The sequence below is a fragment of the Caenorhabditis remanei genome, chromosome V, assembly GCF_010183535.1.
Source record: "Caenorhabditis remanei strain PX506 chromosome V, whole genome shotgun sequence".
In the NCBI taxonomy this organism is placed as follows: domain Eukaryota; kingdom Metazoa; phylum Nematoda; class Chromadorea; order Rhabditida; family Rhabditidae; genus Caenorhabditis; species Caenorhabditis remanei.
The window spans coordinates 19,378,660-19,396,902 of NC_071332.1; the positions used below are offsets into that span (position 1 = coordinate 19,378,660).

At 37.9% G+C, this 18,243-nt stretch overlaps 6 protein-coding genes across 6 annotated transcripts; 5 read left to right on the top strand and 1 right to left on the bottom strand.

Moving 5' to 3' along the window:
* Positions 1 to 922: 922 nt before the first annotated feature.
* GCK72_021293 (uncharacterized protein) lies at positions 923 to 1,741 on the top strand (the record flags this gene model as incomplete). The annotated part of the gene is made up of 1 exon (XM_053734168.1): positions 923 to 1,741. The coding sequence occupies one exon, from the start codon at positions 923 to 925 to the stop codon at positions 1,739 to 1,741; it is 819 nt and encodes a 272-aa protein (XP_053583081.1).
* Positions 1,742 to 2,167: 426 nt separating this feature from the next.
* On the top strand, positions 2,168 to 3,308 carry GCK72_021294 (uncharacterized protein; the record flags this gene model as incomplete). Its single annotated transcript, XM_003096386.2, has 2 exons — positions 2,168 to 2,364; positions 2,417 to 3,308. The coding sequence occupies 2 exons, from the start codon at positions 2,168 to 2,170 to the stop codon at positions 3,306 to 3,308; spliced, it is 1,089 nt and encodes a 362-aa protein (XP_003096434.2).
* Positions 3,309 to 5,171: 1,863 nt separating this feature from the next.
* On the top strand, positions 5,172 to 7,898 carry GCK72_021295 (uncharacterized protein; the record flags this gene model as incomplete). Its single annotated transcript, XM_053734169.1, has 3 exons — positions 5,172 to 5,337; positions 6,712 to 7,039; positions 7,802 to 7,898. The coding sequence occupies 3 exons, from the start codon at positions 5,172 to 5,174 to the stop codon at positions 7,896 to 7,898; spliced, it is 591 nt and encodes a 196-aa protein (XP_053583082.1).
* A 1,073-nt stretch (positions 7,899 to 8,971) lies between these two features.
* GCK72_021296 (uncharacterized protein) lies at positions 8,972 to 9,284 on the top strand (the record flags this gene model as incomplete). Its single annotated transcript, XM_003096370.2, has 2 exons — positions 8,972 to 9,169; positions 9,237 to 9,284. 2 exons carry the CDS (start codon positions 8,972 to 8,974, stop codon positions 9,282 to 9,284), a joined length of 246 nt encoding a protein of 81 aa, XP_003096418.2.
* Positions 9,285 to 10,776: 1,492 nt separating this feature from the next.
* GCK72_021297 (uncharacterized protein) lies at positions 10,777 to 10,983 on the bottom strand (the record flags this gene model as incomplete). The annotated part of the gene is made up of 1 exon (XM_003096309.2): positions 10,777 to 10,983. The coding sequence occupies one exon, from the start codon at positions 10,981 to 10,983 to the stop codon at positions 10,777 to 10,779; it is 207 nt and encodes a 68-aa protein (XP_003096357.2).
* A 3,808-nt stretch (positions 10,984 to 14,791) lies between these two features.
* On the top strand, positions 14,792 to 17,320 carry GCK72_021298 (uncharacterized protein; the record flags this gene model as incomplete). Its single annotated transcript, XM_053734170.1, has 10 exons — positions 14,792 to 14,887; positions 14,943 to 15,076; positions 15,128 to 15,288; positions 15,353 to 15,483; positions 16,288 to 16,381; positions 16,524 to 16,615; positions 16,663 to 16,786; positions 16,848 to 16,935; positions 17,123 to 17,198; positions 17,246 to 17,320. 10 exons carry the CDS (start codon positions 14,792 to 14,794, stop codon positions 17,318 to 17,320), a joined length of 1,071 nt encoding a protein of 356 aa, XP_053583083.1.
* Positions 17,321 to 18,243: the final 923 nt, after the last annotated feature.

The following is an 18,243-nucleotide window of genomic DNA, read 5'->3' on the forward strand; positions in this document are numbered from 1 at the left end:
GTCGTGACTTTTAGTATTTGGATATTCTAAAAAATATGAGAACCAGAAATAACGGGAACAAAAGTTGTCAAAAGTAACGTGTCACTCATCCGCATAGTAACGGGAAGGTGGAAAGCGAGATGCAAAGGAAATGTAAGAGAAGATACCGGTATAGTATAACAATTATCTGAAACTATCACTTGCTTTGGATTTTCGAAGCAATAAGAATATGGATTATGTGTTAGAAGAAGGACATGGTCAGGACATTGTGACAATTAAGACGTGAAAATGTACACCAATAAGATCAAAGATTGTTTGCGGGCTGAGTTATTCCATTCCAGTTACAAACTGTCAAATTTAAAACTTTGAGCCAAGTTTTTTTTTCAAAACAAAGCCTCTCGCTTATTTTGTCAATATTTGTGAAGAATATTACTCGGCTATCATTTATGAATTGTATTCAAATATCAATTACAACCGCTCGCCTGTCATTCACCTACTTGCGGCTCCTATCATTCGCAAACCATTCGAAAGTCAGCGGGTCTTCAAGTACCAATCGCCTAACACTCTCCAATCTCGCTTTACTTGTGTTCTCAGGACGAGAGTTAGATGTCCAGGTGCTCTCCCTGAGGATGTTTGTCTTCCCAGAGCACACTTTAGCCGCGTCGCGGCCATGCGATGCGGTCTCCCCCCACCAAACATTGATTCCTCATCTCATTTGCACCCTCTCTCCATTATAGAAATGACGACTCCCTTCCCTCTCTTACGCCTACCTAGGCTTGCATTGATTCCAGTTTTTCAACAAATGGAGCCAATAGATGTGTAAGTTGTTCTATTTTTTTTTGTTCTGTCTCTCATATTCAATTGTTACAGAATTTCCGTCTCGTTACTTTCCAAAAAAGCCCATAATGTGTCAAAAATCTTTCGCAAATTATGTTTCAATTCCATGATTCTGCTAGTAGCAAGAGATTACCTTTGTATCGTTGATTGGAGAGATGAAAAATTAGTGGTCCTTTGTTTCGACACGAAAGGGGTTTCGGCCCATATAAAGACTCGATACAGATGGTTTACTCACGAAAACACGGGATTAACAGCAACACAATGGGTGGAGCGAATTCTTGACGTAACAAATTGTGAATCGATTGATCATTTGGATCTCTGTGGAAATCCACAGCTAGAAATGTGCGATACTTTTGGTCAAGAGACAAAACTCAATTTGAACACCGATTTCGGATGTTCCTATGACTTTGCAAAGAAACCTCTGGAAATCCTCTCGGCAGTTACCACAGAAGTAAAACTGTACATAATTCCATTTGAGACCAGAGAGGAATTCCAAACTTTTCTGAAGAGCAATTTAAATTATTTGAATATTCAATCCAGCACTTTCCCGAAATTCAAGTTCACTCTCGATGACGTACTGATCACGAATGCGCTCAAATTAAATCTTAAACACGCAAAATTAACTCTCAAAGAACTCAATTTATTCTTCAAAAATTGGATGAGAAAGAAATGTGATTCAAGACTGGAGCACTTGATAGTGTCTACATCCGAAAAAGTCAATGCAAGGAATCTTCTGGGAGGACTGAAGGCTGTTCCTTTTCCAAGAGACCGAGAGAGAAGGTTCATTTACTCTAAACAATTGGACTCTTTATCAGAATCGTTTTCTGGAGGATATGATATAAGGAGAGCGGATGGGAAGAAAGCAACAATCACGTATGCAGGCTATTCGGGGCCGACAGTCATCAATTTCTATGTTTGGCCGTGAATGATTTGTTCTAAATGACATTGTTGATATCAAATTGTTTTTTATCTTCATATTCTTCGAGCTAATAAATGATTTGTTCTTTACGTAATTCAAGCTATAATCACTGAAAGGCAATAATTCATCTATTTTTCGGTATTCGAATATCATTTTCTGGGGAAGGCCTCCAGGTGACCGTGGAGTTATTGGACGTGACCGACATCATTGGAAAGCTGAGAAAACGCTGTTTCCTAATATATATTCAGTGTTTGCCCTCGAGGCCTGGTATTCGAGAAGTTCCGAAAAATGTTGAATTATCACCTTTTCAACACGCGAAAGTTGCAAAAAATGTTTTCGTAATTTTTCCGAACTTTGACCTTCTTTTTCTCAAATTCCAGGCCTTACGGGCAAAAACCAATTACATATTTGGTATCAGCGTTTTCTCATAGCATGTATTTTCTTCCCAGAGCGAAATTCAGCCGCGTCGCGGCCGTGCGATGCGGTCTCCCACCGACAACACCAGACATTGATTCCTCATCTCATTTGCACCCTCTCTCCTTTGCCAAGATGACGTCTCCGTTCCCTCTTTTACGTCTTCCAAGACTTGCACTGATTCCTGTTTTCCAATACACGGAGTCAATAGATGTGTAAGTTTTCCTTTCTCTCTTCAGGTCTGTTCCTCATTTTCAATCGTTTCAGAATTGCCGTCTCGCTACTTTCCAAAAAAGCCTATAATGTGTCAAAAATCTTTCGCAAATTTCGCGATTACCTTTATATCACAGTCGACTTGAGAAATGAAAAATCAGTGACCCATTGTTTCTACATGGAGGGAATTACGGACCATGTAATGACTCGAAACAGAAGGTTCACTCACGAAAACACCGGATTAACAGCATCTCAATGGTTGGAGCGGATTCTAGATGTGACAAATTGTGAATCGCTTGAAGAACTGTATCTCTGCGAATCTCCACAGCTAGAAGTGTGCAATACTTTCGCTCTACTAACAAAAGTTCGTAATTTAAACATCAGGAAGGAGTGTTCCGATAGCTTTGCAAAAAAAGCTCTGGAAATTGTCTCACCAGTTACCAGGGAAATCATATTGTTCAAAATTCCGTTTGAGACCAGAGAAGAATTTCAGACATTTCTGAAGAGCAATTTAAACTATTTGAGTAGTCAACCCAGCACTTTCTCTAAATTCAAGTTCACTCTTGATGACGTACTGTTCACGAATGCGCTCAAACTAAATCTTACTCACGCAAAGTTAAATCTCAAAGAACTCAATCTATTCTTCAAAAATTGGATGAGAAAGAAAAGTGATTCAAGACTGGAGCACTTGATAGTGTGTACATCCGAAAAAGTCAATGTAAGGAATCTTCTGGGAGGACTGAAGGCTGTTCAATTTCCTAGAGACCAAAATAGAGCCTTCCACTACTCAATACCACTGGACTGTTTATCGGTATTGCTTTTTGGAGGATATGATATAATAAGGAAAGCGGATGGAAAGAAAGCCACAATTTTATTCATAGACGTTGGGGGGCAGTGGTCGACAGCCCTCCATTTCCTTGTTTGGCAGTCGCTCTGTTCTAAATAACATTGTTGGTATCAAATAATGTTTTCTTTTCTATTTTCACGTTCTGCTATTTCGATGAAATAAAATTTTTCTCACTAAAAAGTCTGATTTTTACATAAGATTCACCCTTTGGGAAGATCAGATCCAAAAATGCATACATGTCTGTCTGCCTGGCTGCACATTTGTCCAGATGTCTGCAGTTCCCCCATGACTAGCTTTGGTGATTTGAAATCTCAAAGGGAGACTGCGGTATTCCAAAAATCGAGATCTTTTGATATGGATCGACTCAGAATTTTGTTGAAAAGAGAAAAGTCTCTTGGAGCCAGGTCCGAAAATTAGTCTAAAATGAGTTATAAGGCCTCAAAGTGTCAAAACAGGGCCTCTCGCAGAGAAGATTTGCCTTATATTTCAAAAAAAGATTTGCCTTATATTTCAAAACCACTACTTCTGACGGCTTCCTCTTCTTTATATGCAAAGAATGTAGAGCGGTTTTTATCGTATGGTGATCAGATTGAGTTTGAGAGGACACGTCCATTAGTTTCAGTCGTAAATTAAGACCTATTCATTCTTTGACATCCTTCAAAAAAAAGCATTAAAAAATTTTACAAACCAATCCTTTCTTCAGTCTTGCAGCTATCCTATTTCTTTTTTATGGAAAGCTATAAACACGAAAAATCGGAACAATAAAAAAGTACGATTCGACGTTTCCTTTTATTTTATTTCATATAATAAAACATGAGTATAAAAGCGGGCGAGCTGGAAACCAGGACATACATATATTTTCTCCGCTTCAAAATGATATTTCTTTTTTTTAAACAATACTATTGAAGGTACGGTAAGCTTCATAGTGAACATTTTTATTTTAGAAAATTTTTATAAGAATTTCAGATCTCCGCAAGAAAAATTGTTGGCCGGGTGTGTTACCAGCCTTCTACTTCTTTTTTTTCTATAAAATTTGATTTTTTGTGAATCGTAAGTGAAAACAGAAACCACCGCTTTTGTTAATACAGTTACTTTTCAGATTAATGGAATTTGTTGGTGGTGGACGAGTGGGCACCGAAATTGGCGGGTCAGGGAGCTCAACAATGTTTAATAAAGAATCAGGGGGGAGGAGATGGAACATAATTTTTTGAAAATTTTATGGAATAAACTTGTTATTTTAGTGTCGTTTTAGTTGTTTGGTCTCTGAAAAGCATTCTGAAATCTGTTTTGGGGTGTTAAGCAGGTCTGATTAGAAGTTTTTCAGATTTTTTATTCATTTTTAGGTTTCAGACAGTTTTTATCGTATCATCGACACTACAAATTTCTAGCTGAATTTCTGGAATCGTTTTGGTTTCGGAGTAGAGTTTCGGAATGGTATTAAAGTCGTTGGACACCCGGACCCACCGACAAACCGGACTAACTTGAGATGAAAATAATCTAAAACGGCAGCAGGTGGTCGCTTCGTTAGTACGCCACTAGTTTTCTACTTTTTCTGTGACTTCAAGACCTTTTTTTCAAAAAATTTAAAGGAAGTTGTTTAAGATCAGCGTCCTCTCAGCATTTCCAAAAAAACCGCATTCCATGACTCTATCCCATCTCTCTCGCCGCCTTTGTTCTTTCTTTCCTGAATATTCTGATTTTTTGATTTTCTGACTAACACCTGCTAAACCAGTCAACAATCCAAATGTTCAATAGTTCGAGTAGGTCTCTAAGGGAGCATCAACTCCAAAGAACTCGTATTTATCGCTTGTTTTTCCTCTAATGAAGTAGGGTGGAGCTCAGAAGCATTTTAGAGATTTCATTATGTCATTTGACTATTTTTTCTTATTTTCATTCGATTTCTGTCGATTTTTTTTACTTTTTTTGGTATTTTTCAGCTTTATTCAACCCAATTGTTCCAGAATGCCGTCTCAAGTGTCCCCATCCGTTGGTCATCATACAACTGTCCAAATCGAAGGAGAGCAGTCAACCAATGTTGAGGAATCAAAATCCTTCTGTATTGGTATTCTGGCTCTTGTCTTCGCCGTCATCGTCCTTGGCATTATCTTCATCTTCTTCGGAATGCCAGGTTTTTGGAGCAGCGGTCATGTTTATTCTGGTTAATTGGTTAATTGGTTAATTGGAGACTTTTTTCTCTCGCACTTGCAACTTTTTTTACTCGTTTTGAATGTTCAATAAATTGTAATAATGTAAGAACTTTGGTTTTTTCTTTCAGTTTCAGGTGAACATACTTCTAGCTCAAACTCCATCCACATCTTTGAAATCAAATAGAAAATTTGTATAATCACGTGGACCATATTGTCCTGGGAGTCATGAATCATGTTTTGTTAATTTGAGAGCAGTTTTGTAAGCCTAATGACTAGAGTTGCTATGAGCAAAACAGAAGAAGGGAATATTGGAAAATGGGAAAATTGCGAGCGTCCTGTGAACATGACAACGATTTCACTATCTTCAAGACCAAAGTCGTGCGTTGCGTGCTCCCCATGACCCCACCAGACATCGATTTCTCATTCACTTCTACCCTATCTAGCAGAGCTGTGCGGAATTCCTTTTTTCGACTTCCTTCTTCCTTCTTCCGGGCTTTTTTCACTTCCTTTTTCCTTCTTCTTTTTTCAAAATTTTTACTTCCGCCCAGCTCTGCTATCTAGTACCCCTGCATTGCCTCCATGAAGATGTTTGCCTTCCCAGCGGCCACTCCAGCCGCGTCGCGGTCGTGCGATGCGGTCTGTCCTCCTATAGTGCCTCCTATTGATTCTGCATCCACCTCTCACCATTATTCATTTGTACCCACTCTCTTCACTATCGAAATGACGACTCCGTTCCCTATCTTACGTCTTCCAAGACTCGCATTGATTCCAGTTCTTCAACACATGGAACTTATTGAAGTTTAAGTTTGCACCTTATTTCACGTCATCTCTATTTACATTTATCTTTTCAGAATCGCCTTTTCCCTTATCTCCAAAAGGTCTTTCAACCTCTCAAAATGTTTCTCCAATGTATTTCCCGATTCCATCGATCTGCTAGTGGGTTCCCACAATCTTCAAATGATAATGGATGATCTAACACTGCGTTTCTACGGAAACGTATTGGAGACGGTTGGAATATGGCATCACGGCAAACTGGTGAAATGGAAAAAAGCTGGGTTATCGACTAAACAATGGTTTCTGAGGATTCTCGTCGTGACAAAGTGTTCATCTCTGAGAAAACTGATACTCAATGGGAAACCGGAATACGATGTGTTATCAATTCTTGATGGAGTTTCAAAAATCTTTAACCTCCACATCAAGTCCAACTGCTGCAACACTTTAGCTAAGAGAGCAGTGGAAGTTCTCACTCCAGTCACTTCATCGATCAATATGCTTAAAGTTCCATTTTCGAATCGAAAAGAATTCCAGAGATTTTGGTTTCGGAGTGTTGACTTTCAGCCTTAATGATCTTCTAGCATCGAACGGAATCAAACTCGAATTGTTCGAGGTCTCAATGAGTCTCCGAGATCTCAACAGATTCTTTTCTTGCTGGTTAAACAAAACATCTAATCATCGGTTGAAGCATCTATCGGTACTGTCACCTGGACATTTCAATGAAGGCATTCTTCTCGGAGGACTAGATGCTACTCGTTTCACTGAAGAACAAACAAGAAAATTCCAATCATTATCTCCTCTACCACGACTCACTGGAGGATTCGAAGTGAGAAGAATTGATGGACAGTTGGCAGCTATTACATTTGGAAGTATTTTTGGGAATACATTCATCAATTTTGACGCTTCTCTGTAATATAATGTATATTGCACTACTTTTTTTAAACTTTTCAATCATCTTTCAATGTTTTAACGAATTCTGAATAAAACTATAATTACAAGTCAGTTTACAATGAGGGGAAATCAGACAGTAGTCGTCTGAACATCACTATTCTAGCACTTGGTGTTTGACTTATAAACTATTCTGTGTCTAATATTAAGAACTTAAGTAAGCAAAGTAGCTCACGTATTATGACCTCATGTGGACGAACTATCCGTTACGGATGCACCGCAATTATGTTGGTCCTTGTGCAATAAGTAACGGATCGGTTCGCAAGCGGATTGAACGCGTGGAAAGATTACTTAAAAAGTATGCAGTCAACTACTGTCTAATGTCATTGACTCCGGTGATCCAGATTTTCCGGAAACTTTGAAAGGGCAAAGAAGAAGAGCAAAGGACAATATATGCTTTCCATGACTCCATGACCTCCCCATGACACACCATCCCATCCCTCTCTCTTTACCTTTTGTTCTTCCTTTTCTGAATATTCTGATTTTTCGATTTTCTGACCAATCCCTGCTAAACCAGTCAACAAATCAGAGGTTTAATAGTTCGAGCAGGTCTCTCAGGGAGCATCAACTCCAAAGAACACGTATTTATAGCTTGCTTTTTCCTCTAATGAAGTAGAGTGGAGCTCAGAAGCATTCGGCTATTTAATATCGTTTTCATTCGGTTTCTGTTGGTTTTCTTACTTTTTTGGTTTTTTTGAGCCCTATTGTATCAAATTGTTCCAGAATGCCGTCTCAAGTGTCCCCATCCGTTGGTCATCATACAACTGTCCAAATCGAAGGAGAGCAATCAACCAGTGTCGAGGAATCGCAATCTGTCTGAGTGGGTGTTCTGTCTCTTGTCTTCGCCGTCGTCGTCCTTGGCATTATCTTCATCTTCTTCGGACTGCCAGGTTTTCGGAGCAGCGGTCATGTTTATTCTGGTTAATTGGTTAATTGGTTAATTGGAGATTTTTTTTCTCTTGATTTACAACTTTTTTATTTGTTTTGAATGTTCAATAAACTGTAATAATGTAAAAACTTTGGTTTGTCTTTTTTAATTTCAGGTGAACATAGTTCTAACTCATACTTTATCCACTTCTGCTGCAATTTCGAAATGAAATTCGTGTGATCACGCTGTCCTGGGAGTCATGAATCATATTTGTTAATTTGAGATCAGCTTTGAGAGCCTGATGACTGCAGTTTAAATGAGAAAAGTATAAGAAGGGAATATTGGAAAATGAAAAAGTTGAGAGAGAGAGAGAGAGAGAGAGAGAGAGAAAGAGAGGGGGTGTGGACATCCGGATAAACAGGAATTCAGAAGAGTAGGAACGCGCCCTGAGAACAGGACAACGGCTTCACTATCTTTAAGAGTGCGCTGTGACTTTTCCAAAGAAATCGGAAAATGCTAAGAGCTATACGTAAAAGTGACTCAGAGACGTTTCGAAACTGAGACATTTCGGAACACATACATTTAAAAACTAAAAGTGAACAACTGCTCGTTTCCTGATAACTGATTTTGAATGTTCTCTAGATTCCGTACATGTTTATACGTAATTCCAGACTGACGTCCTGTTCAGCAACTGCAAAAAACCAAAAATGTATCCCCTTCCGGCAAACATTGTAAACGCGCTCCACCGAAACTTTCTTCTGAAATCCTTTTTCTTTAGTTCTGACAGCGTCATCATCAAATTCTTCATCTTTCATCTTCCTAGAAACGAGACATGTCAAAAAACAGTGACAAAACTACGCGTCGTGATATGGAGTGCTGGCTGAGAGGCTCCCCCTCCTCATGCCTCTCTCTTCATGTTAACTTTTTCTGATAACCAAAGCAGCAGGAGCAGCAAAAGAGGTGAGCCAACCGACAAAATCTGTCAAGATAATCAACTATTTTTCCCAGATTTCGAAACTTCAAAAATGGATCTCTCGGATTCTGGGTACAATTCCAATGAGCGGGTCCCATTACAACACGAACCACAACAAGATGAGCTCCAACGCCATGGTGGAATACTGGAGTATCGTGGTGTGTGGTATATCAGCTATGGCAGAAGGTCGTTGGCATCGGAGCAAATCGAAGAAACTGGTTTCATGGGATTTTGTGGAAGAATCTGGGAGGTGAGATAGATTTTTAGGTCCTTAATTTTAATTTTTAATTACTTTTAATTATGGTATGATTTTTTAGACAATCCGAGGATGGTGCTGCGGAGGACAAGATGTTGACAATGAGTGAGATGTCAAGGACTCCAGAATTTTCTTCAATTATATAATTAAATATCAAAATTGCAACCCTTTTATTTATCATTATTGTCTCTCAATACATATTTTATATTCATGTCTGAATAGAACACGCGACGCACGACCGCGACGCTTCTGAGAGTAAGAACTGCAGAAGAAAAACGTTGTGTGAGGAGTGTAAATGAGGGTATCCCCAGAGATTGTTGCATAATCATGTTTCTTTTATTTATTTTTCAAAGAATTGAAAAAAGGAAAGGAGAAAACAATTAATCGAACATTTTAAGGGTTTGATTTTATGACAAATGATCTTGCAGAATGATGAATAGTAAGGTTATTTGTAAAACATCCATGATTCCAAGGGACAGATTTAGAAATTGAGGAAAAAGTGACGGAAGACAGTGTATAAGGGATAAGAAAGAACACAGATTGCGGGAAATTGGTTTTTGAAATGACAGAAGGCGCACGGCGTAGTTCCGTTCATCCCTGATACAGACCAGAGTTGCATGGAATTCCGACTTCCGACTTCCGACTTCCGGAATAGAAATTTTCACTTCCATGCAACTCTGATACAGACTACAGCTAACGTATCAAGAAAATGCTACGAAAATGGGAAAATGGCTACCAGGGCATTCCGAAACTGTGACGTTTTGCACCTATGATGATTTGGAAACTGCAACATTTTCATAGCTCATGTATTGTCAAATGTAATTTCTTCAAGTTTATACTGCGTTTTAAGATGAAAAAAGTTATTGTGCAATTTTTGATACAAAACCTCGATTTTTTATCTAGAAATTACGGATTTTAGCCAAAGAATTAGGTCTTTGAACAACTACAGTACCGGACAAAAAGGTATCAACTTTGGCTGTTTTTGGTGGGAAATGACCAACTTTGAGAGTATGCCATAGTAATTCTGATTGTCACACCATGAAAACTTTTAATGGGGTCATACAGATCAAGGGTAGAACTTCATTTTTGAAGTTGACAACTTTTTTGTACGGACACTTCCCAGCAAGTTACATATTGACAACTTTCTCCATCAAATCGACCAGTGCAAATTAATGCGATTTTTGAGCTGTTGTCTTGAAATGACCATAACTCTCTAGGGAGTGTCCGTACAAAGAAGTTGTCAACTACAAAAATGAAGCTCTACGTTTAATCTATATGATTCATTAAAAATTTTCATGGTGTGACAATCAGAATTACTACGGCACACTCTCAAAGTTGGTCATTTTCCACTGAAAACAGCCAAAGTTGATACTTTTTGTCCGGTATGTCGAAAATCACCATTTTCAAATTTCAAAACGTCGTGAACAAAATGAAAAAATAATTATTTCAAGACATAATCTTAAGAAAAACGGCCAAGAGGTATCTAGGAACCTATCAGATTGAAAACAATCGGCCACCGCTGACAATTTAGAAGTCCTGAGCATGTAGGGATTATTTCCAGGGTTTTTGAATATCTTCGTTTCAAATAAACATTGAATGAATTAATAGTAAAGTGGGTTACCACCATATACAGCCCAGACGTCTGAAGAATCATCTGCTGCCCAGCGCCAAATCAAGTTTTTGAAAAGAATTCCGATGATCAAGATTGCGATTAGAGCGCACATGATGCTCTCTATGTATTCATGGACTCTCCGATTCTGACGACGGATGTTGTTTCTTTGCTGACGGATGGCTTGGTTACGGTTCATTGTTTCTGAAAATGGGAAGGTTAGATACAGTATCTCTATTTCACACTAACCTCTCAGAGTATGGTGAAGAGGATGATGGAAAAAAGGTGTATAGAAAAAGTTCAAAATGATAATAAAAGTTGAAATCAGCAAAACAAAAGTGAGGATTAGAAAAAATAGTATAGAAAATCCGGAGAGCCCACGAAATAGTATAAGGGAAACGGGAGACGCAGAGCAGGGAGATTCTAGAAGCGGGAGAAGACTAATTAAGGGAAAAATGAAGGTGAGTTTGGAAATGAAATGGGATAACATTAGGGGAAGAGAGACGGGAGGGGGGTTTTCTTTTTTGAAGTTTTATTGGAAATCCGGACAAACCGATCTACAGACAGAGTGATGCGTTGTGTTTTTTTTTAATTAGGGCAGTGGAATTGAAATTTGATTGAATTGAAAGGACGTTTCGAAGCTGCTGCCCCTAATCAAAACTGATACGGTTTAGAACAAAACGGATTTCGAAAAAACCAGACTTGTCACGGTCCGGGCCGGGCCGGGCCAAAATCAGGAAAAATCTCGGCCCGTGGCCCGGCCCGGCCCGCTCGGCCCGTTTTGAAACATTTTTTCAAAACATTTTGTGTTTTTGAACTTTTTTTGGAAATTTTTGGAAATTTTTTGAACTTTTTTGAAAAAAGTATAGTTTTCGAATAAATATTTAAAATTGAATCAAAATGTGAATCTTTTTTTCGAAAAATTTCAAAAAAAAATTTGTATTTTTGAAATCCGGGCCGACTGGGCCGGGCCGGGCCAAGAAAAAGTTCGGCCCGGCCCGGACCGGTCAAGAAAAATCTCGGCCCGATTTTTGACAAAAACCTCATTTTTCAGATCATGCATTTTTCTTTAAATCTGAATTTTACATTTCCCAAATGTCAACGTTCCGGAGTGTGCCAATCATCGTTGTCTGTACCACTGCTGCATGGAATTTCGATTTCCAACTTCCGGATAAGAAATTTTCAGTTCCTGTCAAGTACCCTCATCATTGAAGACGATCAGTGCAAGCCAATCAAGCTCACTTGGGAAGGACATGGACTCGGTCTGGAGTTATGGGTCGTGACGTATATATGACACGCGAAAAATGTTTTGAAATTTTTTTGCAATTTTCGCGCGTTGAAAAGGCAATAAATTGTCATTTTTCCGAACTTCTGCCTTGTTTTTCTTCAATAGCAGGACTCGAGGGCAAAAACTGAATATATATTTGGAATCAGCGTTTTCTCAGCTTTCAAATAATTTAGGTCGCGACCCATATCTCTAGACCGAGTCCATGACCTTCCCTACTCAGACCTCGTATCCCAAAACTGTGTCTATCAATTTATATCATGTTTTCCGTCGAATCTTGTGAATAACAACCTTTATCAGAAAACGGGATATTGAAATCTCTAATTTTGAGAGAAAATTAAATGGTTTGCTTAAATTTGCTCAAATTATAGGTGTTAGACTCTCAAAAATTCCGAGAGTTTTCGCCTCAGAATTTCAGTTTTTCAACTTCAAAATTTGGAATTTTACTATTTTCCCGCTTTCACAACACTCTAAATGAACCGTCTCTATTTTGGATTCGAGTCTCTCGAGCTACCGGTACAGTACCCCTCAAACTCCTAAACTTAATCTCCTGAGTAAATTCCAGGCCGCCGATGATTTCGCTGGCATCGCCGCGTACAACAGAAAATTTGCAAGACGTCGGTAAGTCTTGGAATATTTTTTTCAATTTAAACTTTTTTCAGTTTTATCGTCCACACGATCATTGTCCTCTTCGGAATCTTTGTTATGATTGCAGCAGGTTTTACTGTCTTCGCTCCGTATAAGTTGTGAAATAGAACGGTTTTTTGGACACTTGGCAACTAAGGACATCCTTCTTCATAAATTTATTGGACACTTTCTGTCATGAAATAGTGTTTTTTGGTTATTGTAGAAAATTATTTATGGTCATTGTAAAAATTTAGGTTACTGTAAAACAAAATTTATTTAGTCACTGTACCTATCATAGTTGCAGAGCGTCCGTGTTGCCTAGCTACTAGTTGTGGCATGTCTATAAACACTTGGCAACTAAGGACGTTTTGAAACCTGGAACATCTTCAATGTTTTCTTTACCACTTTCTGTGATAGCACCCTTTCAAACATTTAGAAACATCATAGGTGCAAAACGTTCTAGTTATAAAACGACCTGTGTCTTTTTATCCCGAGAATAAAATTTTTTTTGAAAAAAAAATTCCCTTTTTTCCTTTTCACATCCCAAAACTCCCTGACAGCTGTTCCGTTTTATCAGTGAGCCAAGAGAAAGATTACACTATCAACATGTCTGCCGTCTCCACCAGTCATATACTATTTTGCTGATTTACTCTCGTTGTCTGGTGTCTCTTTTTCTCTATTTTGAAGAAAAAAATTTTCGTCAGTTGTGCTAATACTCCTCATGACTGGGTGTGTTACCGGTCTAAAGTTAATTAACTAATTTAGCTAATGATTTTTCTGGAATTCTAATGTTATATTTATATATTTACTGGTAAAGAACTAAAGGTAACTCATTTTTTCATTTGAAATCGCACTATTTGAAGTCCGCTATCTTTAAAGTCGCATATCTCAAAAGTGGGCGGAGCTAACAAAAAGTGGTTAACTACAAAAATGAAGCTCTTGATGAGATCTACAGAATGATATAAAATTAAAGTAAAATGGATAAGATAGGACGGAGTTACGTGTTCTTAATTTTCCACTATTTTCGCTTTGTTGCTCAGTGTAGAAAAGTTTCGGTCACTGAAAAATTTTTTTTAGTTACTGCATCGTACCTGAAGATTATGGAGCCGGGAAGAAACAGTTTGAAGAGATTCTTGAAAAATGTGGCTGAAATTCAAGTCGAATCTATCCATGCTTGAATGGATGTCAGTGCGGGTAAGTTGATTAATTAATTCTTATAAATCATTATAAGTAATTATACCAATTTTCAGAGAAAATGAATGATGTGGGAGACGGAATTTGGCATGGAAAATGGGAGACAACAGATAGAAAGCAAGCAGATAGAAATTTTTATTAAATATTTTACTAATTTTAAATGTTTATGTTTTGCAAACTATTAAATATATAAAATTTATGGAAAAGTTATATCAGGTCATTTTGAAACTGGGACACTTTGAAACAGAGATGTTATACAACGGAACACGAAACGGAGCCAAAAATCAGAGATTTTTTAAAGCTGAGACGTTTTAAAACCATGTCCAAAACAATTGGGGACATTCCAAAACCGATTTTAAGGTGTTTCAGAATTGAGACGTTTTGAAACTCACCAGTTAGGCTAGAGATGGCGATAACTACGTGAATTTGACGAAAAAAGTCTTTAAAAATATGTGAAATAATAAAATTTTCTAAGAAATAGTATAATATTTGGAAAGCTCGTAGAATTCTGAATAAGCTAGCATTTTTCAAATTTTGAAAATATTCATTTTAGACCGATTTTGAGAAAGCCCGCGTTCACAATTTTTGCATAATTTTTTTGGATTTTTTTGAATTTTCCAAATTTTCGGACACAGACTGCCAAAAAATGCAAAAAATTTGAGAAAAATCGATTGATTTCGAGAATTTTTCCGTCCGGCGAGAAGGTTCGGTGGTCAAGGTAGACATCGGTAGTAGACCGACCGGGGTTCGAGTCCGCTTGGTGGCAAAAACCTTTTTTGGATAATTTTTTCATTTTTTTTTGGTTTCGAAACAAAAATAATTTCACACTAAGACGTCAACCAGGTGTTACTAATCCCCCACACACACTCACTGATAAGAAATAACGTCATTTTTTTCTCTAATGACTAACATATTCGAAAACTGTTCATACCACTCTATCTACGAGCCGTTTCTTCTAAATTGCACTAATACCACTGAGCAATGTTATCTTATAAGGGTAATTATATATTTTTAATTAATTAATTTTTTTTATATACAATTTTGATTTCCAGTACGTGGACACAATTCAAGAATTAAATTTCTGGCTGAATACTGTAATTCCGATAATTTTATTATCGATCGCGTTAATTCTAAACATCTACTTTTTATTTATACTGGTACCGGAGTATATTGAGATGAGTGATGTGTAAGTGTGCTCCAATGCTAACAAGATTTTATCAATAGAGCGCATTTGCAGAGTCCGCAAGCAATATGTGTTCGTGTTAAGTCGAGGGGTGTCTATGCTGACGGCCACTTCTGCAGAATTAGTTATCAGATGTGTTCCAGTACCATCGATTGATTACACCTTCTTTTTTCTTTTTTTTATAATTGATGATGTTGGGTTTTATACGTTGCTCAGTAAGTTACGCTCTAATGACAAAAAAACAAAAAGCAAGAACGCTCCAATGACAAATTATCACAGGATCCTACGTCGGCTCTGCTGTCCTACTGTACCTTGCAACTGTCCGACCGATAGTTTATAGTCTTAGAATATCTGTACGGGCGGTTTACTTGTTTGCGGCAGGGAATATTGTTGCCTCGGTTTTGTTGTCGGTGAGTTAATTGATTTTTTAGGCAAAAGTTTGAAGTCCACAGACACCAGTGGCCTAGAAAATCAACATCTGCCATAAAGATGTTCTCGGAGCGCTTAAATGGCCGAAGTCGAAATTCTAGGCCATTAAGATTTTCTGCGTATCCAACCAACGCTACTGTAATTTTTTTATTTTTTGAATTTCAACTGCGATTTTCTATGGATTTTTTCTATTTTTTTTCCCAGAAAACAATCAAAATCACTTGCTAATCGATTAAAATGAATTAAAATTCCAATTCTTTCCTCCAAAATTATACGGTAGCATTCGTTTCATCCGTGTTGAATCCTAGGCCAGCAACTTTTTTATACAGATTTCAATTACATTGAAAGACATTTTGAGTTTGGAAGTTTGGGTCGTTTGGTGGCCGAACAAAAATTTTGTGATGGCCTAGAATTCCGACTTCGGCTATGTAATATTCTAAAAATACAATCTGAAATGCTGAACATAGCCAAAGTCAGAATTCTAGGCCACCGTACTAACCAGTGAACTTACTTTAAATTTTTGTATAAATATAAAAATATATTTTAAAAAATGACCGATTCAAACATTCTGAGGGTTCCGAGAAGTTTGGAAATCGGAACGTTTTGACACCAGGACATTTTACCACCTGTGAGAGATGTAAATCGCAAAAACTCTTAACTTTTATATTTATTTTTCAAGTTTGGTTCTGAAATGGCATAGTTCTGAACTGTCGTGGTTTCAAAACGTCCCGCAGCAAATTTGAGGGGTTTGACTAAAAAATGTGTTTCCATATTAATGCATTCAGGTCACCACTGCGATATTCCAAGCGGCTGTCCAAGCGGAGGGACCGTTTAGTTGTGATGTGGAGCATTGTCAACCGATTATTAATGTTATTGTTTGTGAGTTGGAAACTGGGACGTTTTGTAACCGAAGTTATAAACGTATCGGTTTCGAAGTGTCCCGTCTCACCACGTTGTGAACCACATTGCTTTCAAAGCCTCTCGGTTTCAAAACGTCTCTCATTCCAAACTACAATTCCAGACTCAATCATCGCCATTTCCTTCATCATCCCCATATTCACCCTGTCTTTTGTCCTCATCACCCTCCATTTCCACAAAAATCGAATGGGAGTTGTAAGTATTTTTCAATACCGTTTTAAGGCGGTTCTAAATTGTTTCAGATTGGCTCAGACACCTCTGCATTCACTTCAGCGCGGACACGTCTTGCCTGGACGTTATTCACGTTCACTCTGATAAGTTTATCGGAAGCGATACCCGATTTTTATATGGTTGGCATGAAAATTGGTAAATTCCATTAGAGCGCAATTAACATAGTATTAGACCTCCAATAGTTACAAATTTCCAGATAGTCTCATGGGCACTTGCATGAATTTCTATCGAGCTGATCATTTAGTGATTCCGGTTATTATGAACTCCTTTCAGATTCTTGCGTGGTTAGTTATTAGCTCAGCACATTTCATACAACTTCGTTCCATCGAAATGCCCTTGTAAAATGTCGCTTTTTCTCCAAGTCTCTTCATTTCGCACACAATTTTGTTCGGTTTCGGTAGAGCGCGGTTGTAAGAAGCGTGTCGTGCTAATAGGCGAGATTTGTACCAAGACTACAAAAAGGTTTTCCAGGTCGATCGCCCTTATCGTGGACCCACTATGCGGGTTACTTTTTGATCTAAGGATGCGAAAAAGGTTGTTGGGACATGTAAGTTGTATCTGAATTCTCATTTAAAAAATGTATTTATTTTTCAGGTGTCATATGTGAAATTGATTATGACTAAGGCATTTTGTGGCACGAACGAAGAGAAGGCTGGAGGAGCTAGCTGAGTTATTTTTGCCGTTTTCGTATATTTTGATCTCAAAGAAACTGACAAATATATATTGTAAAACCCTGCAAATTGTCCCATTTCAGTCCAAATTAGTGCGATTTTTGAGTTGTCTACTTAAAATGATCATAACTGTCTAGGGAGTGTCCGTACAAAAAAGTTGTCAACTACAAAAATGAAGCTCTACCTTTGTTCTGTATGGTTTATACATATAATCTATTTTGTGGGACAATCAGTAATACCGTAACACCATCTCAAAGTTGGACAATTTCCACTGAAAACTGCCAAAGTTCGTATCTTTTTGTACGGGACTGTATGTCAAAGTTTGGTCAAATCCATGGTGGCCGAAGTTTTGCATAAATGTTCCCACTCTACCACCCATTGACTTACTCTGTATGGCTTATACATAATTGACTTTGTAGGACAATCAACACATTCTCAAAGTTAGTCATTTTCAACTGGAAAAGGCCAAATTGTATATCTTACTGCACGGTACTGTAGTACTCATCTACATTTTGGTATATGTTTCAGCTCGTAAAACTCAAATTGAAGTGGGCCACTGCTATTTTGAAGATCCTTCCCCAAAAAAATAAAAAATAATTTGCGTGACAAACTTTTCATTTAAAAAATCAAAAGATTTCACATTTATTCTGTGACCTTTAATTTCCCACGTGTCCCCCTGAAAACCTGACCTTCCCATCTCCCCCCCCCCCCCCCACCCCCAAAAATCGATAACTTCTCTAATCAGTTCTCCGAAATCTCAACCCTCTCTTATTCCCAAATTATCCGACACATCGAGTTCGTTGATTGGAGAGAATGATAATCAGAAACATCCACTGGATCATTATGATCACTTCACTTATATCGATTGGTAAGTTCCGAATTAGGAAATGCGCTCCACCGGAAACTTATTGTAAGTTCCGG